This window comes from Oncorhynchus clarkii, chromosome 6, assembly GCF_045791955.1.
Source record: "Oncorhynchus clarkii lewisi isolate Uvic-CL-2024 chromosome 6, UVic_Ocla_1.0, whole genome shotgun sequence".
Lineage (NCBI taxonomy): Eukaryota > Metazoa > Chordata > Actinopteri > Salmoniformes > Salmonidae > Oncorhynchus > Oncorhynchus clarkii.
Genome location: NC_092152.1, coordinates 65042032 through 65069908, shown reverse-complemented (window position 1 = coordinate 65069908; position 27877 = coordinate 65042032). Strand labels below are relative to the sequence as shown.

Genomic DNA, 27877 nt, shown 5'->3' with positions numbered 1-27877 from the left:
ATTTGTGGTACAAAATAAAATTCACAAAAAAAAGTGAAAAGAAGAAGAGATAGCCAGAAGAAGTAAGGCCAATTTGCAGTAAAACCTACAGTCCCAAATTAAATTTCATGTAAACTGAAAAATACTTCACCTTCCTCCAGCTACAGTCAGTTTGTCCCGCCTTGTCTGAGGGCTGCATTGGCTGCATTGAAGCACTGATGTCCGAAGGCAACAGACTTCTGGTTCTACTGAAACTCACTCTAAACCGGGGCACTTTGGTAAGGGGCAGAGTAAAAAGAGCTAAAGTGAATTGCATTTTGAACGTTCAGGTTGTGACAGATTTAACCAGAAAAAGGTGTTTTGTTTTATATTTTTTCCTCTTGCTTTGAATATGATATTGGGTTAATTAACATTTAGGCCTACAGTTGCAAACATACTAGATTCTCTGGATTCCTTATGTGCAAGTACTGTAGTGTACTAGATGTACTATTTAGCCTTACACAGACTGATGCATGGTGTCAGAAGATACTACTTGAACTAATGGTGTGGCAGTAACTGGTTAAGCAAAATAGCTGCAAAACACATAAGTAAACAGTTAGTGATATTTCTGGAATTTTGCAAAGAGATATCACTGAATTACTTAACATTTTTGGATCTCAAACAATGATTTTGTGAGCAGTACAGAAATGGTTTTGTACCCGGCTTCTGACTTGTGTCTTGTCCCAAAGAGAGATGGTTTGCATTTTTATAACATCTATCTTCACAAATGTACAATAACAGACTGGGAGCCAATTGCTATTGTCAATTAATGGGGTACATTTTGCCTTTCGTGATTTAGTGGACCCCAAATAGACAGACTGCCATATTGAAGATCATTCAGACAGCCCAAGAAGATGGGGACTCCGTAGGTCTTGTGTGCCCCGAAATAATCAGGGGTGTCCTCTAATGGCATGGAATGAAGAGAGTTTCTTTAGACTCCAACTGCAAGGCACAGTGTTCCCAGCAAGGACTGTAGGCATGACTTTGTTTTGGCATAACCCAACCACTCAAAACAGTGCAATCCGTTTAGCCAATTGTTGAGCTAGGATCATGAAGTTGGATTTTTATGGAGAGCAAGAATGCCGTCTCTGTTAGTGTCTAACAGCCCCTACGCCCTGATGGGAAAACCTTTAAAAATGTCTACTCTAAAGCACATTAAAAAGAGGCCTTTCTGATCTGCTTGCAACCTGTAGGCCTGTGTCATAAAGAGATGTTTGGATCCTAGAGTCCTTGTATAGAATCATTGTTTCAGCACAAAACCAGGCAATGCTTTACTACAGCTCATTTTCAGTCTAGCCCTCTGATTGGGATTCTAAAAGGGGCTGCAGCTGGAGCTGGTTACATGATTACATACTGTGAGGTTTATAGAAACCAGCAACAGATCATGATATAAAGGTGCTCATAGTTCTGCATGTCTGCAATAATTATCTCTGTGTAAAACCCAGGGGATAATGCACACCAAAACAAAAAAACAGGAACAGGTCGTTCCCATCACTCACAGTCAGAACTGTTCAGTCTTCAGAGATGTGAGCAAGCCCCCAGGGCCCAGGGATGGCTGGCTGGCATTGTGTGCAGTATGTTTTCTGAGGGCCACAGGACGCCCAAGGGAGAGGGCAATAAGGCCTCATAACTCCGGTCTTCAGCAGCTGCTCCTTGCCTATTGGCTGTACTCTCTACATGCAGGTGTAAGCCTACAGGTACAGACTGTGTGCTGCCTACCCCTAATGCAGTTGGAAGTGGTCTTGCAGGTAGCCTAAAGAAGGGTTGACTCCAGGAAACAGGATGGAACCATTACCAGCACTGCTCACTGTTACCATGGAAGTAGAAGAGAAGAGGGGGTAGAGGAGGAGGGGCTTACCTGAGTCAAGGGCAGCTGAGGGAGGAGGAACCGCCTCTCCACCGCTCTTCTGGCTCATGGCTGCTGCTGGGTTTTGCTGAGTGGAGGATGGCAGCTGCAGCTCTTTGGGGAGAAGGTCATACACTGATTCTGTGTAGAGAGGGGGGGGGGGGGGGTTCAGGAGATGAGTCGAGTCCCTTTGTAAGGACTTGAAAGGCTGTTCATAATCTAACAGCATGAGAGCGCTTGCAAAGAAGTCAGCAGATTTACTGTAGATGAAGCTCTTTCAGAATTCTAAAGACAAGTTTAAATTTGCAGCTCCTCCTTTTCAAAATTTGAGTAAAATTGTAAAATACAATTCTGTGAATATGGTTATTTTTTTCCTTTCACCTTTACTTATAGGCTCTCCTTATAAACATCAAGAAAAATGTTAAACAGCGAAAACAATAACCTTCATAAACATGGTACAGCATGCCTTTGTCAGTTGACACTGACCCTGTACCAGGCCCAGAGCATTATCCTGCCTGGCCAGCACTCTGGAAAATGACCTAGCAGTTTATAAAATGCACTATAGTGATAAATACAGACCCAGTCCAGATTCCTACCATGTCTCCACAGCCTGGCCTATCAGCTGCTGCCCGGATGCCCCTACCACCTACCAACCCCCATCCCCACGTGCCTGTGCCAGGGTCTTGCTAGGCCCCCTCCCTGAAAAATGTCAGGGAGCTATTTAGAGGAACAAGAGCGCAATGCCCTCCGAGCCATGTTAAGTATGCTGATGAGCACCACAATGAAAACAATAGGGGCTGAGGAGGACTGGAGGAAAGCGGGTGTGGAGGGAGGTGACTTCAAGCGCTACACTACTTGTGATGACGACCAGAACATTCACACATCCAACTCCTCCATTCAATAGGACTATCTATGGTTCTGCAGATAGAGTCTCTTCACACTTACTAGACTTTTACTAATATAACGTTGGTTACACATATTACTTCAGAGGTAGCGCATGACACTCGCCCGACAGTTGCCCCCTTGAAGCAGGGCAGTGCGAACAGAATTGTCTCATTGAGCCAACACTCCTAAAGTATAAATGGCAGTTTTTGAAACAGCTGAAATGTATAGGCGTTTTCCTAATATTTGAGACTTGTTTTATTGAGTTTTTACCTGAAATTGCAGTAACAGCCTGTTACATTCTGAAATTGTCGCAGTAGGTGCCGGCTGCACTGAGCCTGATCTGAGCCATAAGAGAGACTAGAAATCTACCACCACTATCAGATTTAGGGGGGCAATGTAGTTTATGTTTTTTGTCTCGTTTTTTGTCCCATCGCTGCAACTCCCGCACGGACTCGGGAGTGGCTAAGGTTAAGAGCCGTGCGTCCTCCGAAACACAACCCAGCAGCATTGCTTCTTGACACAATGCCCGCTTAACCGCTTAACCAATGTGTCGGAGGAAACACCGAACACCTGGCGACCGTGTCAGCATGCATTGCACCTGGCCCACCACAGGTGTCGCTAGAGAGCAATGGGACAAGAACATCCCTACCGGCCCAACCCTCCCCAAACCCGGACGACACTGGGCCAATTGTGCGCCGCCCCATGGGTCTCTCTGTCGAGGCCGGCTGCGACAGAGCCTGGACTCGATTGTAAGCCCCGTTCAGCAGGTATAGCCAGTTGAGAGTAGTCTCCGGTAGCTTACTTTTATTCCGGTAAAACACAATTTTCAACAGCACATTGATAACAATCTAGAAAATGACATATGCTGTCAATCAACTAATAAAGCCTAATATCGTGCCAGCCATTTTAGCAGTTGAATGCTAAAGGTGCCGCACAGATGTACATGATCCTGCAGGGACAGGCCGCCTAACACGTGTTGGTCAGCACGCAAAGCTGGGCACAGTGCTCCGTTTGACTAGGCTACTGATATTCTCTGGGGTTGTTCGTCATGCAAAATGACTTGTAGATCAATGATTGTCAACACAGTTATATGGCTAGTTTGACAATGAATGAGAGGACACATCAGGTGTCACAAAAAAAAAGTGAACCGGCGATTCGCAATGTTTGAATCGATTTTCTGACTTATGCATGCTCCATTTGGATCGTTTTGAGGTCCACCGACCAATGTTAAACAACTGAAAAATCGGGTGAATCGTTACATCCCAACTATAAATACATAGCGTAGGCTATAAAAACATGACGTTATGTTTCCCCTGGCCAGGCGCAGATGGGAACGAATCGCATAGGCGTCTCTAGGCTACCTGCAGCTGTGGTTGTTATCAGAAGACTACAGTTGATCAGACTGAAGACCAGACTAATTGTGCACGTTGACAAATCATGAGGATTTTTTTTTTTGTGGCAGTTATGGGCTTCCATATAAAACAGCTTTGATAGGCTAACTTTGCTATAACATGCCGTTATAGCAACTCTATGCTAAAATGTAACGAGTGTAGGCTATAGACGAGAAAACAAACCCCTTAATTGTCTGCACATACATGCTTGTGAATTCTTGTATTATTCAAGAGTGTAATATGGTTTGGTTGCATTATTCAACAATGTTATGTGTTTTAGAAGAAAAGTTGGATATTGTTGAATAGTTTGTGCTTTATGGCTAGTGGCTACTGTGATATTTATGTTAAATTTGAGCTGCGGACAAAGAATGTTATGTTGCCTGCCACTACGAAAGGTAAAGCAAGGATGTAATGTGAATTGAATAGTTGAATTTTCTTTCACCACCCCGCTCCTCAGACCTTCATATCTCGTAGTGGGAATAGGGCCATCGTCAGCCCAAACAAACAAGTCCTACTGAGCACCAAATTCCCTATCCCAATTATCATTTGAATAGATTGCTTTTAGTGTCCTAGTAAAGCCCCTGCTGATACTTTATATATTTTACAAGACAAAAAGCTCAATAGCTACTTTTCTCTTTATGATTGAGATTGCAACACCAGATCTGAATGAATCCATGCAGTCGTGTCAAATTAGAATCAAAGTAGAATCAAATGAATGGCCTGCTGAGGGTTCTCTGAGAAGGAAACCATCTTTTACTTTCAAACCCGAGACGGTAACACCTCAGGGATAAACGACTTCTATGGAAAAAACAAGACTATGCAGGTCACAGTAAAAGCCCTGGCATGTCAATAAGTAGCATTTCAGAAGTGATTACAGTAGAGAGAGCAGGATTTACAGAGGGCCTGTCTCCCTCGGACTCCCCCATTAGGGTGAACAGGACAGAGGGAGGGGAGCTAGAAAGCCTTAGGTCAACAACAATACAACACGTTTACTGCCAGACCCTATTCATCTTCCAAATATTATGGTATGAACTTACAGTGACCATTACAGTCACCTGACTCTCTGCCAACTGCCAGCTTTAATTACTTGCAGCTGAGTCCCGGGGTTTGGTGTGTGTATCAGATACTTAACCCTCCCATTGTTACCGCTGGCTGTCTACTACAGACTAACCTGGGAAGCAAGCAGTGAAACAAGCCCACAGGCCTTGAGAGTCCCACAGCACCGCTCATTCTGGATGAAAACACAGTTTCCCACACAGAGGGGCCTGAAAATGACAAAGTCCGCCGCCTCCTCATCCCTGCTTCACATTGCAGCAGCACAAGGGGACCTGGTGTGGTTTGAATGCTTCTACGTTAGGTAACCTCTTCAGAAAAGAAAGGCATAAACAAACACACACTTTCTCTCCAATTCTCTGAGTCTGCCACTCCGTTTACCAGTCCCTCTACCAGTCCTCCCTCTCCACACTGATGGCACATGCGGGAACATGTGCACTCTGCACGGGGCCCTTCCAGTAAACAGAATGCAGACCGCACAGACAGAAAGTGTGTACTCTGCACTCAGAGCTCTGCTCTCGAATCAGTGGCTGGCCTGTTTTAGTGTTTCCACAGTCCCAGGACTTTATAAAGAGTGAAAATTCCTATTCTGCTGCATAGTTTCCTCCCTCGCAAACAGAGCACAGTGCTTTCTTTTCACATCGCTAAATACAATTTTCCTTTCGCATGGGGAAAAGAAAAACAAGGGTCAATATCATTAACTGGCTAAATAAACACATTGACTTGACACCATGTGTTGCCTCCATTCTAATACGCTCTGTTTTGCTGTTCTGTGAATTTGATCAAGTCAGACTGAAAATGAGGATAACTTAATTTCCTCTCCTATTCTGACAGACGTCACAGTTCAGAAAGTGAATCAGTTCACAGCTCCAAAACTGGATTTAAGATGCCAATTATTTGATTTGATCTGCTTCTAAACTAAAATGAATGAAGGGAAGATGCCACCATCCCATTTCTCAAATAAATAATGCTGTTACTACACATGCAATGATGATAGGGTACAAATTAAGATACAGGTACAATTTATTTAGCCCAACTCTGCCAAGCCTATGATCTGCCACATGTAGCCTACTGTTCAAAGATTCATCTTCTTTAGAGGCAAATCCAGGAGAAGTGGATCTCTAAACATCCACACAGTTAAAAATCGTGTCCATAGCATGTGACACCCTTGTGTTCAGTTTTTACTGCACAACTCTATGTCGAAGTAAAAGTGTAAAGAGAGACCACTCACCATGGGAAAGGCAGGACTTACACTCCCATTCATTTCCCTCACATTCCTGCTGCTTGCTCTCACTAGCCCTAGCACCTGGGGCGTGGCACTGTGCTTTTGGCCGAATGACTGTTAACACCCCTTCTGTGCCCCTCCCCTCCCACCACTTGTCTTGTTATGGTGTTCACCAACCTTTTTCTATCAGCTTATTCAACGTGTCATTTGAAGCTTGTCAAATAGAAATGGCCATTGAGAAAAACACAAACAGCCAAAGTAGGATAAAGGTGCAGGGTGGCTAGGCTACATTATGGTGGGACAACACTAAATGAAGAGACACTAGGAAGGATAAAGAATAGGCTTACCTTCACAGCAGCACATCTGATGTGCAACCCAGGCAGGGAGAAACACATTCAGAGGGATGGCACCTGCAGTGAGCTATTTACAACACTCCTGATATGTTTACAACCAAGCCTACATGAGGGCTGCCACTGACACCATAGCAACAGGGAACATGGGGGCACTTTCCAGAAGAGAGTTGTCTCTTCTCCTGAGCTAATGAGGAGAAAAACAGACACATATATCCCTAAATAAGTTAGCCTACCATTACAGGTGGCTATTTCAACAACTGCCAGAGTTACTGTAAATACTGCAGAATCATCTCAGTAAGCAATGGTAACACACATGTGTTAAAAAATAATAATAATAATTGTTCAAATCTTTAAACGCCTCCCACGGCCTCCCCTGACATCTAAAGCAGTCAAAGGGTCTGGGCAGCCATCAATCAACTCTATGTTCAAATCAGGTGCTACTCTGGTATGAGCCCAGAGGGAGAACTCAACATCTTCGCAAAATACACTCCTAACGGCAAACCAACACAAACCATTGTCACATACGGCCGGCCGGCCTACTTTGTAAAACATTGACACAGAAAAATACGATTTTGAGTGAGGAATGTTGAATGATGACGTCAAAAGCGTGGTTTCAAATTTCAAACAGGAAGGAAGATTTTGCCACCCATGCGACTTGATAAAATGTATGACTGAAACATGGTGAAATTGTTGCGACAAAAATAAGTGCTAAAAGTATTCACCACAAATGTCAACCACAACTTATTTGACAAGTAGGCCTAGCCTACCCTGTCCACTGTGATTCTCACACCCAACAGTAATCTATATCACCAAGAGTCCACTCAAGCCACAACAAAAAGTTTTCCCCAAAGGCAACTATGACAATCTCAACCATTGCAATGCCCTTCGGTTCAATTTGGCCAACCTAACAGAGGCATGATTCAAATGCGCCTGACAACTAAGGGATGGAGTGATAAAATGCTTCCACGGTATCACCCAACAGCAAATCTGTCCCCTCTCACTCTCTCCAGGAAAACTGGAGGGGTGGTGGAGAACAAATATGAGGGGTCACCAGCTCTGGTGTCAGGGATTAATGTAAATGTTCACGTCCTCCATGTGTTGACATCTAGGGGGCAAGCTCAATCAGAGCACAGTTGGCTTGCGCGTTACCAGTGTCACCGTACCGTCATCAACCCTCATTTCTTGCTGCTGTGCCCGCTGCCCAAATAGAGGTGTAAACAAGGACCACACGGCCTAGTGACATCATTATAGATGTGGTCACCAGCACACCTCCAACAAGGACATTGCAAAAAAGACTAACAAAGACACTGTGATGATGTGTGTCAGTCACAGTCTTGTGGAAACAGTTTGGTTAAAAGCACAACAGACACAACTATTACTTTATGTTCTCTCCCACACACAGTTCCAGTCATAGAAGAAACTCCTACAGGTTCCCAATACATTGCCCCACCACACAGCTGAACTGGGGTCTCTATCTGTGCATAACCAAAGGAACATTCATATCTCCATCTAGGGTACCTGAAAACCGGAAACCAAATGCAAATGTGACCATCCTCAGCCCCAGACCAGTCACAATCTCTCACTACCTGAGAAAAAAACATAATGGCTTCATTAATCCAATAGAGCAGGTCTGGTCTTCTCACCTACTTCCTGTGCCATGTCCTGTCACCTAAGCCATCCACTGATGAATGTTTTATGACAATGCTCTCCATGGAATTGAATCCTAGAGCAGATCTATTCTTCACACAGAGACAGAGAGGAATCAACCACCTGAAAGAAAAAACAAAACACAATGTGTGACTTACACAGGGGCCCATACCCTCAGCGTCCAGTGCACTTCCTGTTTCGTAGGAACATTTTAGGTGAATTTGATCACAAAGAACAAGATGAGGATTCTCAATTTTATCTGTATTTTCAAATCACTGTACTACTTGGAACAATGTTGTTGGGGCAAATAGCTCAAATAAATTACTTAAATAGTGGCAATATTTGAGTTATATACCAGTTGCAGTACAATGTTTGGAAGGAGTCACGAGGAGTGTAGAGGTTAGGTGAGAGCAGATGTACTTCAGGCTTCTTTCCACACAACCAGTCCAGTGTGTATCTGTGTGGTTGACCATTAGTACAGCGCCATAACGTCTCACGCAAACAATATCTTAACACTGAGATGAAAGAAGACAATTTTAGACCAATGCAAGAGCAGTGCATGGACAGAGGGGTTAACAGAGTGGATGTTTATCATTTCCCTTCCATGTGCTTCCTAGTGTGTGTCATTTATTCCATTCAGTATGACAGGGGAAGAAACAAACTAGCTGAGGTTTGTCAACCATTGAGTGAAACGCATCACAAGGTAAGTTGAGAGGTTTGGTTTATAGACTGTGCATTATCTTTATCAGGTCCCATATCACCTCTCAGAATGTGATCTGTGTCGTCTATGCATCTTTGGTCTTCTCACTCTTTATTCTTTCTCCATCTGTGTTTGTTTGTGAAAGGCAGCCAGGTCCTGGGTTAAGGGCAGCCGTTGGTGTCATGCAAGGCTCAGAGATCGTGACCTGCTTCCTGTTTCTGTCCAGCTAATCTCATGGTGACCAGAGACCACTTCTTGGAATAAGATTAGGCCTACCTCCGACTGGCTCGCAAGACAACACCACCAACCATCATCAGGATAAACTAGCCAGTCACAGTGAGCCCTACTGTGGAATTCAATTGTGCGTGTATTTTTGTTAGTTGTTATGATTCTTAATTATCACGCATGCACAGTTTACAGATACAGAGCGTAATTTGAGTGGAAGATCTGTGCGAAAGCTGCTGCTACAGATCCTGTTGCTGCTGGAGTGAAACGTGCTTCTATTAGCCCAATCCTTGTGCAACAATTCTACAGATTTGATGGTCACGCTTAAAGATAGATACTATTTTTTATTTCTCAACTGGTAATTGAAGAGCGCTTCTCATTCGCCATTCAAGTGCTTAGGCAACAGTGGGCAGGATTCAGATAATCCCACCACAAGAGCTGGAAGCAGTATGCATTTTGAAAACGTATACGTATTGTGTGAAACCTTAACGTTTTACTTCATATCATGAGGCATGTCTTTACATTGCTTCAAAGTAGCCGAGCCAAAATCCGTTTCTATAAACGAGGAGGCAATTATTTTAAAAAACAACTCCATATGCCACTGAAACAATTAGCCGATTTCTCTCATGTTCTATTGGTTTTCAAATCAACTTTCTTTCATTGTCCAGTAGCCTAAGACACAATCCTAGTCATTTTAGCAACCCATGTTTGTTGCTGCATCTTTAGATCTCCCATCTCTCAAAATTTGTAATGGATATTTTCATTCATCTCTGTCACATGAAACCACTTGCATGTGCAGTGTGCTTTTGATAACCATGTTGTTTTCTCTCTAATTGCATTATGGAAGGAACATTCACGCATAGCCTACTGACATGTGTGCATTGCCACACAGCTATAATGTTAAGAAATAATTGTTTATCATCATTTTAAGCCAAAAGTTCTGATCTGTTGCATCAGCCTCAATGCTTTTTAAAGTTATTTTGATGTACTAGTTGTATGAATATGGGATCTATTGTCGCACAACTGTCCCAGAGTCTGTTTGGAATTTCTTTCTCGCACAGAACAACAAGCTGACCAACAGAGTAGGTCAACTTTTTTACTATGGAGGATAGTAGATTGACATAGGCTACAGATTTTGCTGTTTGTTACTCATCTTGTTGGCTGAGAAACATTATGTGGACAGTTATTCTAACATCTTCAAACTGCACATCGGAATTCAGTAAGAAGGACGAATGCTGTTGCATCTGTGAGTTGCATGTTCTGTTTAGAGAACGACCGATATGGATTTTTTAGGGCTAATGTCCATACTAATTTTGAGAGGCCGATGGCCAATATTTTAGGCCGATATTCAATTTCATTAAATTTCCCAGAGACAGCCATGTATGCATTAACTCATCAATTAAAGAAAATCTAACAATACATTTGCCTTTCTTTTTTTTTACCAATCTAACTACATAACATTTTATTTGAATGGTAAATCTCTTGATAAACTGGGTAAATTAAAATGGCATAGGCCTACTCACAATACATGTGAATGCATATTCAATAAGAGTGTGTGCATGCATTGAGTTATTGAGCTTGATTTAGCTGATCAGTGGATGCTACAGATGACAATCTGTTTCCCTTCTATTTGGGACGTATAGTAGCCTACTGATCAACAACATTCGCATAGCAGAATCACTCCAGCATGTCACGCCTGTATGGAAGCACATCATATAGGCACTGCTGTTAGTTTGAGAATATCTATTCAATGCAAATGGGTCCAACATAACGTCATGATTTGTGATCATGAATTGTTATGAAACTAGTATTTTTTGTCATTTTCTGTGATCTGGAATATATTTGTACTTGTTTTGTTGCCGTCAGGATGCACCTCTAAACAACTCAGCTGCCATGACTAAATTTGAAATAACTCAATCATTTGTTGAGGTTTTCAGAAACTATGAGAACTAGCTAATGGTGATTACATTCGCTACAAAGCCATATATGTGGATAATATATCTAACAGGGAGAGCGAGGGTAGCAAAAAAAGATTAAACGACGATGCACATTCTGTCTGAACAGCTGAAATCTGCCCATAGTTTGAGAAGTGAGAACACACATACACGCACCGATCTACAGATTTTAGTCCATAAACATGCAGTATGATTCTTAAGTAGCTAAACCTATTGCCAACCTTTATTTAGCCATTTTAAACACTTCCTTCTTTACCTATTACGACAATCATTTAATCCGAATCATTTAATCCGACTCATCAAATGTCAATTTACCGGTACGATTGCAGACCAGGCCTTGCATACCATCAGGCTGTCAGTCACAATCGGGTCCATCTGCTAATATCTATCTTGTTACTGCTTGTCTCATTCATAGGACACATCACAGGACTGCCATTCCCCCATTCCCCCATATTCACAAGGACGCTGCTTCACAATGAGCTTAGTGTGCCCACATAGGCATTTCTCCAGCCAGCGGGAAAACCATGCTTAGGCAACAAGGAGGCCTGAGGTCACTCAGTACGCACAAATACACTCACTGCATGACATCACCAAGCCAAGCTTTTAGCTTCTCAGCCTCCCAAACAGGACAAACAGAAAAACAACCAGCCATACAACACTGAAATTAGAGTTAATTTACCTCAGAGAGTATCTGCACCTTAGAGATGAATTGCACTGACTAGTGATGAAAAAAAAAAATCCATACAGTTACATATCGGGATATCATTTTGGACGATGTATCGTTTCATTTTGACAATATCGCAATATTTTTGTGCTAGTTGCACCAAAGTTCCAGTATTTTTCCTTCATTGCTTGTTCTCCATCTTGTTTTTAAATAGGCAGCCAATTTGGTTTGAGCACTTTTATTGCCACAACTGATCAAATTCATTTTCTCATGGCTCTCTTGTCCCTCTGCAGAAGACATATGGCGAGCAATATGTTTGTAACATGGAACAGCAATAAAATGTAAGTATTTATACAGTGGGATCCAAAATTACTGGCACCCCTGACTGGCAATGCACAAACAATACTTTAAATTATATTGTTTATATTTTTTATAGAGAGAAACTAAAAATACCAACATGTGAGAAATACTGTACTTTATTAATGTTTCAATGGAACCAACCAAAATCATACAATTATTTAATACAAAATACCTTTCACCAAATTCAAGGTTTCATCATTTTTGGCACTCCTTTTATTTGATTTATTTATCCTAATTTAGTACTTAGTGCAACCACCTCTGGCAAGGATAACAGCATGGAATCTTTTCCTGTAATGTTTGACAAGGTTATAGAACACATTTGGAGAGATTTTGCAGATCCTTTCAAGATTCTTCACATTCTTGGCTTTGCGCTTCTCAACTGCCCTCCTCAACTCAACCCACGGCTTTTCGATTGGATTGAGGTCCGGCGACTGAGATGGCCATGGCAGAACATTGATTTTGTTGTCACAGAACCATTTCTGTGTGGATTTTGAGGTATGTTTTAGGTCATTGTCTTGTTGGAAAGTCCACCTACGGCCAAGTCCCAGCCTTCTGGCAGAGGCAACCAGATTCTCAGCCAAAAATGGCCTGAAACTTGGTGGAATTCATTATGCCATCAATCTTAACCAGTGCCCCTGGACCTCTGGAATTAAAACAACCCCAGAACATCACTGGCCCACCACCATATTTCACCGTGGGTATGAGGTGCCTCTCCTATTATGCATCTCTGTTTCGACACCAAACATGCCGATGCTGTATCTGACCAAAATGTTAAATGTTGGTCTTATCTGACCAGAGCACCTTCTTCCAGTCATAATTTAAATGACGGTTGGCAAACTCCAAGCACTTGCGTCTTTGTTTTGGCGTCAGAATGAGCCTGGCAACCCTTCCAAAGAGCCTGTGGTTGTGGAGGTGGAGTCTGATGGTGCTTTTTGAAACCTGGTGACCCCAAAATGCCACCAAGGCCTGCAATTCTTTCACAGTGATTCTTGGGGATTTTGTTGCTTCTCTCGCCATCCTCCTCCCTATCCTGGGGGGGGGGGGGGGGGGGGGGGGGGGGGGAATGCATTTGCGTCCTCTACCTGTGAGGTTTTCAACTGTTCCAAATCTTTTCAATTTTCTATTAATTGCTCTGACAGTGTTCAGTGGTATATTCATTTGTTTGTGGATCTTCTTGTAGCCATTACCAGATTTATGAAGGTCTACAACCATCGGTCTCTTTTGAACTGCCAGTTCTTTTGTTTTCTTCATGGTGTTGGATGACAAAAGGATATTGCATGCGTTACCTCATTTTCATACCCTAGTGAAACAGGAAGTGATGTAACGGCTCAATATAGTTTCTTAAGACTTAGATCAACTTAAATAAGTGGAATTTAATTCCTGGTTTAATTTTGTTAGATGTTATTTACAATAATCTTTAAGGATGCCATTAATTGTGAAAACTTGACTTGGAGGATCTATAAATGATTTGGGTTGGTTCCATTGAAACATGAATAAAGTACAGTCTTTCTCACATGTTGGTATTTTGAGTTTCTCTATAATTATATTGTTTATATTTTTTAAAGTATTGTTTGTGTATTGCCAGTCAGTAGTTTTGGAGCCCAATTTTTCAGTTTTTTATTTGTTAAAAAAGTTTGAAATATCCAATAAATGTCGTTCCACTTCATGATTGTGTCCCACTTGTTGTTGATTCTTCACAAAAAAATACAGTTTTATATCTTTATGTTTGAAGCCTGAAATGTGGCAAAAGGTCACAAAGTTCAAGGGGGCCGAATACTTTCGCAAGGCACTGTATATTATATTTATTTCACTGCGTGACCAAGTCACTACCCACTCTATATGTATAAAAATAGTGTAATACAGTCCATTATTACTATGCATACTACCTCTCTTATTACTTGTTATTTTTGACTCTTTTTTCGGTATTATTGTTATTGACTGAAGTACTGCATTGTTGAGGGAGCTAATCAAGGGGCCAGGGTTCCAGTCTGGAAGCATACTTTTGACTGCACCTACAGTATTGCAGTTTAACTGAATCCTGGCCAAGAAAGACAATTCCCATTGACGGTGCCGTAGAGAAGTCAAATGATAAAATTTGCAATAAGACTTTAGTCACAGAGTGCTACTGCGCAGGCGGCGTAGACCCAGTAAGAAAGTTGGCAGCAACCACAGAACGGTATATGCGAACGTGAGAAGATTAAGTTGAAAACAACGGTCGGCCATCTTGTAGGCAGTTTCTAGTTCTTCTTATACCTCAGTGGATCTAGCACATAAGCATTTTGCTTCCCCCTTTATACCTGCTGTAAACTCTGTATGTGACAAATACAAATGGATTAGATTTAGATTTTGTTAAAAGACAAAAAGGGAAATACTATAAATCGCAATACTGGTATAGTCCCGGCCCTATGATTTACCCAGGATCATATGAAGGAGAAAAATGCATCTCTTCCCAAGTGAATGATTGATGAACAATGGTTACTGGTTGAGGCTCTATCAGTACCAGCCATGTTGACATAGGAGAACTATGAAAGACTCCAAACCATTTACCCAGCAGCCCATGAAATCCACAGTCAAACGTCAGCTCTGTAGAGCATGGGGAAACAGAGACTCCTTTCCTACCATCCATCTATAAAGCCCAGGAGAGTTATTAGTGATATGCTTAAAAATAGCCTGCGGCGTCACAAGGCTCCAAATTTGGAACCTTTGTGTATTTGCTCTTGATTTTGCTACGGGCGCATGTTGACTCTGCTGATAAGACTGTTGAAATAAGCTGATAAAATATTTGGCATTAACAATTTATGTTAGGAAGGGTTGTTTTGGCCTTGAGGCTCCCCCTTCATGGGGGTTGGGGAGGGAGGTTGTGGATGCATTTAGAATAATCGACAAACATGAAAATAACATAGGTTATTACTGAGCAGAGCACTATGAAGGACTGTAGCAACAGCAGTCAGAACAACCAAAATGAAACCAACTGTGTATTTACCCATTTGTATAATTTAACCCGAGATGAGATAGGCTTGCTGTACACATTGACCACAATCCTGATTGAATTCTTCAGTTGGACCATGATGGTGCCGCATGGAGGGCTGTGTGGGGTTGGAGCGGTCTTTGCCTTGGCCAGTGCTGCACGGCAGTGCTAATTTGTCCTTCGGTCTCACCTCTCCCAGCCATACTAAGACCACACCTACAGTATATTAATCACCTAAGAGGATTTGGCACAAAATCTAATTAAGGCTTTAGAATGTCTGCTGATTAATTAGAAATAACCATGGGAGAATGAGGCTATTATCAGAGCAATGGTACATGCCAACACCACCACAAATAAATAATTGATGGCAACTCAGTTTGCAATGTTTGGAGGCGAGGGTGTTATCCTGAGAAGAACAAAATGAATTAAGCTACATAATTTAGTTCAGCAGAATTGTTCGGTTGCCAAGGCTGTATTGGATGGGATTCAAAACTATGAGGGACAATGAATGCTGTTCCAGATACGTTTTGAGAAAGGTCCATTTTTTTGCCACACAGATTGATTAAACAGTGCTATCAAGCAAGAGGCCCTGAGATAAAATGTAATCAGTCCCATCTCTAACCAGAAACAGGTTCCATCTGGTTCAGAGCTTGGCAGTGGGGCACCGTCATACCTGATGATGACGTCTGGTTTTCCCACTCACCAAAACCCTTCTAACATTTCACAATTTATCAGGCTGTGACTAAGAGGCAGTTCAGCTGAGGTAAAATTATAACTAACTGTACTCCAGTGAAAGTGAACCTTATTATGCTCCCAATTACAAGTTATTGAGACTTAAGACGGGTAGCTACTTACATAAAACGTAAAACATATATATTTTTTATGACAGGATTTTAGGGGGAACAATAGGACACTGTCACTCCAAAAGGTGCCATTCTTTCTGCCCCCACCTCCCTGAGAACTAACAGGTGACTCAGGAAAAAGGAATGAAAACACAGGAAATTGAGATTACACAACCGTTATGGTGTGCTGGAATGTTTGTCTCTTTATACCCCCCTTGAAGTCACAGTGTTGCCAAAGCCCTTGGCATACCTCCTGTGTATAATAATCTATCGTTGGGCAAGCTCTCTGACACAGAGCACGTGTTGGTGTGGCAATGGCAGGAGCAGAGGGAGGGAGGAGAGAAACAGCTTTAACAAGAATCACAAATCAGGAATAGGACTTTAAATAGCACTAAAGAGCAAGGGGTTATCTGAAAACTACCACAAGAGGAAACGGCTTATGGTCTTTGGTTAAGATTGATGAACAATGCTCATTAGCGGAGGATCCAAGTGGGGCAGACATGTCACGAAGTCCACATAAGGAGCCATGCTCTTTGAGGAGGGACTAGAAGAGCTGTAAGCCTACACTGAAACCTGACCTCGTCTCCTCAGCTGCTAACGGAAAAGCTCCTGACAGCTATGATTTAGCCCTCTAAATATTTAACATCTTTGTTGACATAAAAAAAGTCTGCATTTCGCTCTGGGTAGAAACAGAGGGATCAGAGCTCGGAGACGCATTTGGGTTTTCACAGAAAGGTGTCACAAATCAGTCTCCTACGAGGGAGAGGCACAGCGAGTGCAGAGAGCGCCACAGCCAACCTCCCAGACGATCCCGTCTATCACTGGTACAGCACCTGTGGCCAGAGAGGATTTAATAAACCACTAACTTCGGACATCCAAAACTAACACCTTGAGTAATTGCGTCAGTTGCTCGATTAGGTTATAGGGGGGAGACGTATTCGAAAAATTACCAATGAGATAAGCAGTCTCCGCCCCACTAAACATAAACTCTCAGACAGTTTGGGGCAAGTCAACAGCCCAGATACCTCTTCCCCTTCTGAAATTTGAAAGATGTGAGGACCTGCTAAATCGTGATTTGTCCAAAAGACCAGTGACAAAAAAATCTGTGTACCTGAAAGCTCCACGTAAATGGCGTCTGCATACTAGGTTCGGTTTGCTCCTAGCAGAACCCGGCTAGGCAAAGTGAACGTCTGTGCCTCGCGTGATCCTTTAAAAAAAGACCTTTGCTTGAAAAAAAAACAAAAAAAAAACAGCAAAATTATTATTTGTCCCCCCTGAGATGATGTAGCAACAACATACCCAGTAACACTTCCTCAAAATAATTACTCAAAGATATATCAATAAATCTGTAATTCATTTGGACGATTTTGCAAAGGAGGTCTTAGTTGTGCAATTTCACATCTAACTGGAGTATTTAAGTAAAAAAAAAATTATGAAAACTAGTTGTCTCTCGTTCAATGACAACAAACACTATTGAAAAATCCTGTCCATAGTTTCCATTCTTACTAGGAGTAGTACTGTTGACCAATCACTGACGAAGGGGAGCATACTTCAGCTACCAAACTTCGACTTGCCGTAAGAATTTTTTGTGTGCGCGTGAACAGATGAAAAAAACCCTGCCAAACACCAAAACTTCCCCAAATGTTTTCATAATATATCCACAAAATGTTTCGATTGGGAAGCATGCAGCAGCCTTTAGTCGTCGCATCACACTCTGTCGACAGCTGCTATTACCATTTATGTTACGTGCATCTGTCAACAAGAGATTTCTGAAATACTAAACGTGAGAATTAATCTACCACCGGAGTGGGCACAGGGTACCCTGTGGGCACAGGGTATCACTGAATACAGCAGGATCTGTCTCTGAGACAAAAGCCAAGGGACAGTGTTGAGACTGGGCAATTGTATCGCCCAATTTAAGGCCCTATTTGGTCAGAGACTATGCTGTTAAGTGCATAGGCCTACCTAAGGCCGACATGTATTTCCTTATAGTTACTGGCAGTAGCAGAAATCAAATAGTGCCAAGTTCTGATTCCAAAGATAAGCTAGAACTTGGGTACGTGCAGATCATGTGGCACAAGATTATGATCACTTTGTTGATTGTACAGAATGTCTAACCGAAATGTGACTTCTGCTTTATCCCAACCCCACCAAAAGACACATACAGGTTGGAGAGGTTGGAGCAGGGGTTGCCACACTGGGCGCCCGTGGAGCAGTTGTTACGGGGAGTTTACTGCCTTGCTCAAGGGCACAGCGGCAGGCAATGGCATCTAGGATACCAGCAACCCTCCAATTGCCTGGCTCACTTTCTGCCAGATTTTCCCCCCTTCAGACCCGGGATTCAAACTGGCAACCCTCCGGTAGCTGGCTCGCCTCTCTAACTGCTAGGCTACCTGCTGCCCGATGTGTCATTCTTCCTGCACGATTGTGTCTTTCTTGAATTGTCCCCAACAGACAACTGATCTGGGAATCCCTTCAATAGCTCCTAAAACAGGGTTTCTGAAATGCAAGCCCTATGTAATCAATTAGAGTCACATTAGAGACCACAGTCTTAATGTTCACCAAAATCACAAATGGCATTTAACAGTACTGATAAAAGCCACACTTTTAAACTCAATGAGGCAAAGCACTTCATTCACAGCAGTGACTTGTTGTATCAATACAAACCATGCAACAGGGATGGGATACTGATGTTTTGAGAAAGGTAGGCCTTAACCAACTGGCCTTGTTGTATTGCCAACCTCTTGACATGCTTTATAGAGATTGTAGCCCTGCAACCATTGTGGCTTTTGCTCTACATATTTTCTCACACTCATCTGACCTAGTATTCCCTTGCCAAATTATGATCAGGGTGTCTATGCCACTGGCTACATTGTTCTGCAGTCATTTTAAACAAAAAAAGTACATAAGAAAAAAGAACATAGATAAATGAAAGCCTCGTAGCATAATACCGTCAGAAATCTGTCAATTTGGGCCTCCCGGTTGGCGCAGTGGTTAAGGGCGCTGTACTGCAGCGCCAGCTGTGCCACCAGAGACTCTGGGTTCGCGCCCAGGCTCTGGGAGGTCTGTGGGGCGATGCACAATTGGCCTAGCGTCGTCCGGGGCTGGTCGTCGGAGGGGTTGGCCGGTAGGGATATCCTTGTCTCATCACGCACCAGCGACCCCTGTGGCGGGCAGGGTGCAGTGCGCGCTAACCAAGGTTACCAGGTGCGGCTTGGTTGGGTTGTGTATCAGATGATGCATGACTTTCAAGCTTCGTTTTTCCTGAGCCCGTACGGGAGTTGTAGCGATGAGACAAGATAGTAGCTAAACAAGATAGTAGCTACTAAACAATTGGATACCACGAAATTGGGGAGAAAAACGGGGTAAAATTAAAAATAAAAAAATAAATCTGTCAATTTGATACGAGAACAAGAAGGATGATAACCACTGCAAGGTGAAATGACAAGTGTTGATGTTACTATCAGTGACTGTTGCTAGGGGTGCTAGGAGGTTAAACCGCTCACGCATAGAATGGTTAGAGCCTAAACAAGATCACAGTAAATACTGGAAGAGGTAATGATTTGACCTGATGCGAATTGCTCCTCTTTACTGAGGTTTGGTTAGTGTTAACCATTAACCTTTGAGAGTTTCTAAAAGGAAGTTATGGGGGAGGGCCCCACGGCCGCTATGGGACCCCCAACCAAAAGGAAGTATTACTCGTTATGTCAGTTACTGGGAGCCAGTCAAAAAGCCCATGTCAGCTAAAAGTTTAGTTTGCTAGGTAAGTTAGTCTAGCCAGCTAATCTAAACCTTGTTTTAGTCATGAATTAGTGACTGGGCACTCAAGGCATGTTCCCAGTGAGAGTGAATATAAAAATCAATGATGGTCCCCTAGAGGTCAGGACCCTCATTGATTTTTGATATTCACTCTCACTCAGGTGTCATATGAACATGGAATAAGTCATGGCAAAATGTGGATTTAAGATCCATCAGTGAAGCCTTAGTGTGCAGCCTGGTTTGAAGTAGGCTAGTGTGTTGAGGGGGAGTGGGCTGTGCGTTCAAATTTCATTTCTCAAAACAAGTCTCACTTTTATGCATACACCGCTTTAATAACTCAGCTACTGCTGACAGCTCTTGTTCATTGACAACATTGTACTCGGAGAGCATAAAAAGCATTATGAACCTGTTAAACAAATTGGGCCAAGACATAGTTTGAACAATAACATTGGGTGAAAAAACTAGGCTATTGGTAAACCTATCATCTTCCAGAAAACGTGTTGTTTTCACATACAGATTAAGCATTTTAATTTGATCACTCTTGTTGCTGAGAATTTTCCTGATTTACAGGAAATGCAGATTGTGATTACAGAAATTCCTCATCATGTCAGTTACTGCACTAACAGTAACAGTATTCCACGTTTCATGTAGCCTCATTTTGACCAGTTAATTACCTAACCACCGATGAAGCAACATTATGGACTAAACGTTCAAATCCTGTTGCTGCAGGACTATTTTGCTGCGACAATACAGGTCAAATTAAGATCCTACACCCGTAACTGTCATCTGTACTGGCTCTTTGAACCAAGTGAAAGAACTCCCACTCTCAGCCATGTCAACACAGCGGACGCGATGCCGACCCATTTCCTTCCATGTTGGTGGTGACATACAGCTTTCAATATCCAGACAAGCACAAAAACAATGAGCTACTCAGAAATAACCAAGCATTTTGGTAACCCCTGGATGGATTCACAACAAAGAGCGACCCAGACCCACAGATAACAAAGACAAGGGCCTAAGCCATGGATTGGCATCGAACATTCCTTTTACCTAAAGTACACAGCAATTTACATGACCATGACTCTTAAAAATAGTTCTGGATTAAGCTAATCCTAGAGACGGAAATGGACTGAAAAATACCAGCCATATTTCAAAATGTCCAGACCACACTGTAATTTGACTCTCCTACAGTCAGAGTCCTAAAGTAGGTCTATCTCTGTAAAGGGCAAATTAAAAAAATAGTCTTTGGATACAAAACAATCCATTCATTGATATATCAACTATTCCTATGTGAATGATACTAAAGTATTACACCATTTAGCCTAGTTTATGACAATGTTCCTATGCCTAAAGAGACTAAATCATACGATGGTTCTTGGAAACCAAATCCAATGGATTTATCTGCGTGTAACTAGACATTGAGACAAGCATCCACTTTGGCAGAAACCTTACACTAACTAACCCACTGTGGATCCTAACTCAGCCTAACTCACTGACACGGATGGCGTTGTAACAGCCCTTGTACCTGTAGCACCCCAGCTGGCATAATCTTCCCTGCATGACATATAATACCCAGCATATTATAACTTGGTCTCTGGCAAAATTATGTTTTTTACATTTTTATTTTATTTATTGTTTTGAATTTGACCCCCCTTCTTCTCCCCAATTGTTAGTAGTTACTATCTTGTCTCATCGCTACAACTCCCGTACGGGCTCGGGAGAGACGAAGATCGAAAGCCATGCATCCTCCGAAACACAACCCAACCAAGCCGCACTGCTTCTTAACACAGCGCACCAACACAGCGCACCAATGTGTCGGAGGAAACACTGTGCACCTGGCGACCTGGTCGCCTGGTGCCCGCCACAGGAGAAGCTAGTGCACGATGAGACAATGATATCCCTACCGGCCAAACCCTCCCTAACCCGGACGACGCTAGGCCAATTGTGCGTCGCCCCATGGACCTCCCGGTCGCGGCCGGCTGCGACAGAGCCTGGGCTCGAACCCAGAGTCTCTGGTGGCACAGCTAGCACTGCGATGCAGTGCCTTAGACCACTGCGCCACCCGGGAGGCCCACAAAACTAACTTTCGAACCTCCAAAACCATGAATAAAAACCCAAGCAACCATCCAGTGAACAAGGAGATTATTTCATAAGGAAATGTCTGAGAAAATAGAACCTAGGCCGTAACTCTGCACACCCTCATCGGAAGGCTTTAGGGCATGTTTCAAAAGTGTGCCTGGGTAGTAGTGTGAAACTGACACCATCAACTGCTGTGATTGGGCTAAATTAAATTGTGTGGAGCAGAAAAAGAGTGGGATAGCTGATTCTGGCTTCTCTCTAAACGATGATCCCAAAGGTTAAAAAGAGAGATCACTAATCCATCCTTTCTCTGTGTATGCCATGCCTGCAGATTTGAGGTAGAAGTGCAAGCACAGGAGTGTGGGACTGAATGTTTGTGCATTGGTTTTAAAAGAGAGAGGAGATTGGTATTGTAGTCTCATTGTTCCGATGAGAAAGTCAAACAAGTAAAATTATTATCAAGAATCTAATCAAAAACTGGCTTCATTTGTTGTCCCTCTGAGGTCTTTGGTCTTTCATCATCATAAATATATTAGCATTCAAGGCAATCAAATATTTTTAAGCGCATGCCGCCAAGTTTGTTTAACATAGCAGAGTCAATATTAATTGAGCGCAAGCACAGGTTTACACACAAAACAGCCGCTCCCTTGTGATGGTTAATGATTGACCCTATGGGCTCGGGTGGGCCAGTTTAGTAGAGATAAATAGGGCCTCTGCCAAAGGGAGATCTGTGGTCCAGGGTAGGACAAAGACACCAATACTGATGGAAAGCATCACTGTGAAATACAGTCATTAACACAGGGACCAGTCTCCCTAGGCCTGAGCTCTTAAGCTTACCAAAACCACAGGGTTTGTAAATTGGGACAACCAGTTAACTTAACAGTGAAGTAAGTGTTCAGGAGTAAAGGTTTCATTGTGTGGCTGGCCATTTCAAATATCGTGCCTTGTAATCTACCAATTCCATTTGACTTCTAATGGTAGTTACACCTTCTCCTAAAATGCCTGTCACATTGCAAAATGGTCACAATTCTACAACTTGACAAGGCACTCTAGTGATGGAGGTAAAGAAAATTGCAAAACATTTGTTTTGCTAGGTAGCATTTGCTAGCACTAGTGGCTGTACCTGTGCCAAACCTCCAGTATTTTTCATCCTATATCCTCAATCTTCTTTAGAAAAATATTGAGCCAACATGTTTTCAGCTTTTATTATCATGACTGATCAAAACAAAATGTTATCATGCTCTCTTCTCTCTGCAGCAGACATATAGTGAGCAATATGTTTGGAATATAAAAACCCAACACATATGTATGGAGATGATCAAGATTCTATCGTATCAGAACTAAGTATTGTGATATCATATTGTAAGGTTTGTGGCAATTGCCAGCCCTAAGACAAGCAAAGTATGCCCTTACCCTATAGTTTCAAATATTCTTACGTCTATGGTACTGTACCTGGATCACATTACAAAACCCAACTGAGATGTACTAAATGCAACCTAAGCCCTCACTGCCCCTACATCTACATATAGACTATGTGAATTCTGACTAAAAACAGATGTAATAGGAGAGATGTGCTAGAAATAGAAGTGTTTCACCTCTAGGGCATTCTGCCATGTTTTCAGGACAGCAGAGACATGGCCATATGCTTGGCTCCATCTCCACAGCCGTGTTTGCAGTGTAGTGAGATTCACTGCCTCATTAGAGAGCTCCCAGAGGCCCCGGAACTCTCTCTGAGCCAGAGGGGGACACCACAATATGATCCATAAATGACAGCAAAGAAAAGTACAGTATGACGACACAACCTCACGCAGCCATGAGGGAAACAGCTGTCTGCTCCAAATTCCATGTAAGCTGTGAATGTTTCATGCTTTGGATTCAACTTCAGCTGCAGGCAAACTTTGCATTCACACTTTGCATGTTTCAATTCACATATATTTCTATCCTTTAACATGAAAATAATACTCTAAAATACACAAGGATGAAAATCCTTACCCAAATCAAATCAAATTTTATTGGTCACATACACATGGTTGGCAGTGTGTGTTAATGTGAGTGTAGTCCCTGTACAGTTTTATACCAGCCACATTACATTGTAATAGATGTAACCTACGTACAAGTATTTAGGTGTTTGACAATTTATTTAATAAACTACCACTTATAGCCTAAAAATCAGGTTAAGAGAGTCAACAGAACGGTGGATGTTCATTGCACTCTGTCCTGTCTATGTAATGATTATCACCATGCCTCGGCTGACAGCAACATCTGCTTTATCATCCCAGTGTCTCCCCTATATTAATTTCACTGCAAAAAATATATATATTTCTGCCAAGACGTGCTTTTAAAAGGATAGTCGTTGGCTCAATGACTGGAAGTCTATGGGAAGGTATCGGCAGGTAGCCTAGTGGTTAAGAACAAGAGTGACCGGGCGTTGGGCCAGTAACCGAAAGGTTGCTGGATCGAATCCCCGAGCTGACATGGTAAAAATCTGTTGTTCTGCCCCTGAACAAGGCAGTTAACCCACTGTTCCCTGGTAGGCCGTCATTGTAAATAAGAATTTGTTCTTAACTGACTTGCCTAGTTAAATACATTTTTTTTGAGGATGCTCTCTCTTCCTCAAATCTCTACTCTACTCTACTTTATTACAAAAGTGGATAAAAGTGGATAAACGTCCTCTAAGCCCGCACAACATCTTTTGGATTACGATTATGTAAGGGGCCTGTTAGTGTAGAGAATCATACATGCCCGGTCACTAATTCCACCCTTAAAAAAGTAGTGACAGAAAAAATAGATAGCCATGTGAGCCTACTGTAATGATATCCATCTTTAGCTCCTCAAGAAGCAGACTTTCAGTGAAGAAACTAGGCCTAGCCAAATCATTTGCATATTCTGACATGGGGCAGTCCAATACAGCCTCAAATCAGGCCAACTCAAGTTGACCCATTTATGAGCAACTCCCTGACATTAGTCAAGAGGATGATTAAGTATTTTCTTCACTCCGATGGCTTTAAACCACACAAATTAAGGGTGGCTCTTTGACCCCCTCTGGGATTCAGTCTGCCACCTCTCCAACACTGCTGGGCCTATGATATTTAGGCTACTCTCAGCGAATCTGAGCCACAGATACAATCTGATCCTTTGTACAGAGATTACTCTGGGCATGCAGCCTCTGTGTGGTCACTGCCAGCAGCCAGCCAGGTAGAGGATTAACAGCAATGCACAGCACGGTCAGACACACCCACTTCTCTACTTCAGCACCTAACAGAAAGTCAATACAGCCCTTTATACTTCAGGTTACCCAGATGATTGTGAATTCAGTTGAAAACCACAGTCAAAGTCTTATGGATACCGTCAGCAAACCACAAACATACCAAAGACATCAGAAAAACATACACACTGTTTTTCTCCTTTCTCAATTGAGGGAACATGCAGCTTAAGTTATACAGTATCTGTCTTTGAAAGTAGGCAATGAAGACTGAAGAGTCCTCTAAAATGCTAAGGAACTCAAGACTCAGGTGCAACACTACACCCGCAGAGTCCCTACTTGCCTAACAGTGCGATTGAAGTTGAATATTCACACGCACCCTCGGGACTTACTGCATGAAAATGCTGGTAAATGTATGGTAATTAGGGGTTTGATAAAAGATACCAGGATAAAAGTTGAATTTCTCTAAGACTAAATTGCACAGAGATTACTGGGGTCCTGTATTAGGAACCAAAGACGTGTGTATATTTACAAACAGAATATATATCTCTGCAGTATACTCAGGAAATTAAAAACATGTTTTCAGGAATGGGTTACAAAAGAAGTTCTGATTTTAATAAAGACTGCATTTTCCACTTTGTAGGGGATTTGAGGGAGTAAAAAAAAGAGACATAGGCTAGCCTAAGTCCATGGGCTGTTTGTTTCACAATGAACTTTTACTGCGACATTGGACATTAATACCATTGTTCGTCAAAGGGCTTATAGATATGTTGTTGAAGTGCTGTATTGAGTCATATTGCCAAAATATATGAAAACTGTTCAGACAACCAGTGCACTCCCCCTTGGTTGTTGTTCAGTGGGACTAGGCCATGGTGAATATAATATATTTAGACCTACAACTACACCATAAAAATAGGGCCTAGGCCTATATTGTACTCTAGTATCTGCCTCTTTTTTTAAATCACCATCTGAGTGATGAGTGTTTGTTTAAACATTAAATATTGCAATTACTGCTGGCATAGTGTTGGTAAACACTTCCACTGAATGCATGGCAGTGTTGGTAAACACTTCCACTGAATGCATGAATATGCTTTCAACATAGGGTATCAGGAATTAACTATTGTTGTGTTGTGACATCAATGAGGCAGCCTTTATCCTCTCACACTCATGACATCACCTAAAATGTGTGTAGGGTATGGGACCATAAAAACAAATAGTGTAATTACCATAATTACATGGAACATAAAAATTAAATAGTTAGTGTAATCATTTACCAGCTGAATAAATAGCCTAGTTGACTTGTGACGAACAAGAGTAACATGTTGACATTGCATCAAGGTAAGCAGATTTTGGTCCATTATCAGATACCAGTCTGTATATCATATAAAGGTACATTGAATGGTATCAAAATCTTAAAATGTCTTACATTCATAAGACTAGCCTATAATTAAGAGGCAACTTTCTGTTTTCTTATATAATCTACACATGGCTCTCATACAAAACAGATAACTTGATGGTGCTTTCAAGACAACTGGGAACTTGGAAAAAACGAGGTCTAATCATGACGTCAGTGATCTTCAGGTTGGAAAAGTCGGCGCGCTAGGAAGATGCGTTTCCGATTTCCAACTTGGAATTCCATATTGGATGACCGTTCAAACCGATTTTTCCCAGCCGGAGCTCTTTTTTCCCCCGAGTTCCCAGTTTACTTAAATGCATTGTAAGTCGGATATTTCCGATTTCCCAGTTGTTCTGAACGCGGCAGCAGCTATATAGCCACGGTTGAGATGCAATGCCAAAGCGACTTGGTGCGCTGGCGTTCACGCCGACCAGTGCAGTAAAAAAAACAGGGCAGCGCTCTCAACACACATGTACGAGAATAACAACAGCGTATATCAACGAACAGAACCAAAACAACACAAACAAGAAAATAGGACAGTCTCTGCTTAACATAAAATAGATGTATTACCTTTGGAATATAGGGATTTGGGGGAATTCAAGTCGAGATCCGCGCTGAGTAGGGATATAAAATCAGAGGGCATCGTAATGCATCTGAAGAGGAGGGGAAATCGGACCCCCTCAGATATGACCGTCGTTGAGCTAGCAAACTAGAAATAAATATTTCTCTGACACCGAATTAATGGGAAATAAATATACTGATACCAAACAAAACGCTATTTGACATATAGGCTATGTATATCTTGAACCAGTCGTTATTAGCCTGTGTAACACGCTTCTTTCTGCCTCCTTTACATTAGTATTTGTCAAATATGTTCAGTTCGTCTATTTTCTGTACAGCCCCGCCCACCCATGACGCAAACCCGTCAGCAAAGATAAAACAGTAGCCACTGGACAATAATCTGTCACATGATTGTAGGCCTACAACTAGTGTGACATTTGCATAATTGAACGTGTAAAAGCACTAAACATACACAAATAAGGGAAAAGTAAATCGAATAATTTTCATTCTTGCATTTGGTGATCTCCCCCTAATTGTAATGTAGTTCTAGGATAATGCACAAGCAAATGGTCATGATGAGATTGGTCACAGCTTTTCTTTCTTTCGGGCATAGTGGCTATAAATCATGCAGGTGCATCCACTCATCACATTGGCCACTTCTGACGTGTTATGTCATATGTGATATTAAATTAGTTAACAAAGACTGTGGCACTGCAACTCCTATAACTTTCAAAAGTTTAAATAGATA

General features: G+C 42.2%; 1 protein-coding gene across 10 annotated transcripts in view; it reads right to left on the bottom strand.

Moving 5' to 3' along the window:
• LOC139411448 (nuclear factor of activated T-cells 5-like) overlaps positions 1–27481 on the bottom strand; it is a 51906-nt gene extending 24425 nt beyond the window's left edge. For 2 of the 10 annotated variants that reach the window (XM_071157839.1, XM_071157838.1), the window contains exon 1: positions 131–1803. Coding sequence is in view for 4 of the 10 variants with exons in the window: in XM_071157833.1 (XP_071013934.1) it covers positions 1877–2005; positions 27139–27211 (202 nt within the window). In the remaining 6 variants the exon portion in view is untranslated. Of the gene's footprint in view, positions 1–130; positions 1804–1876; positions 2006–6424; positions 6475–6765; positions 6781–8414; positions 8542–27138 lie in introns of those variants that run through there. The other 8 variants (XM_071157834.1, XM_071157842.1, XR_011634603.1 and 5 more) reach the window with 8 other exon arrangements.
• Between the last annotated feature and the right edge of the window lie 396 nt (positions 27482–27877).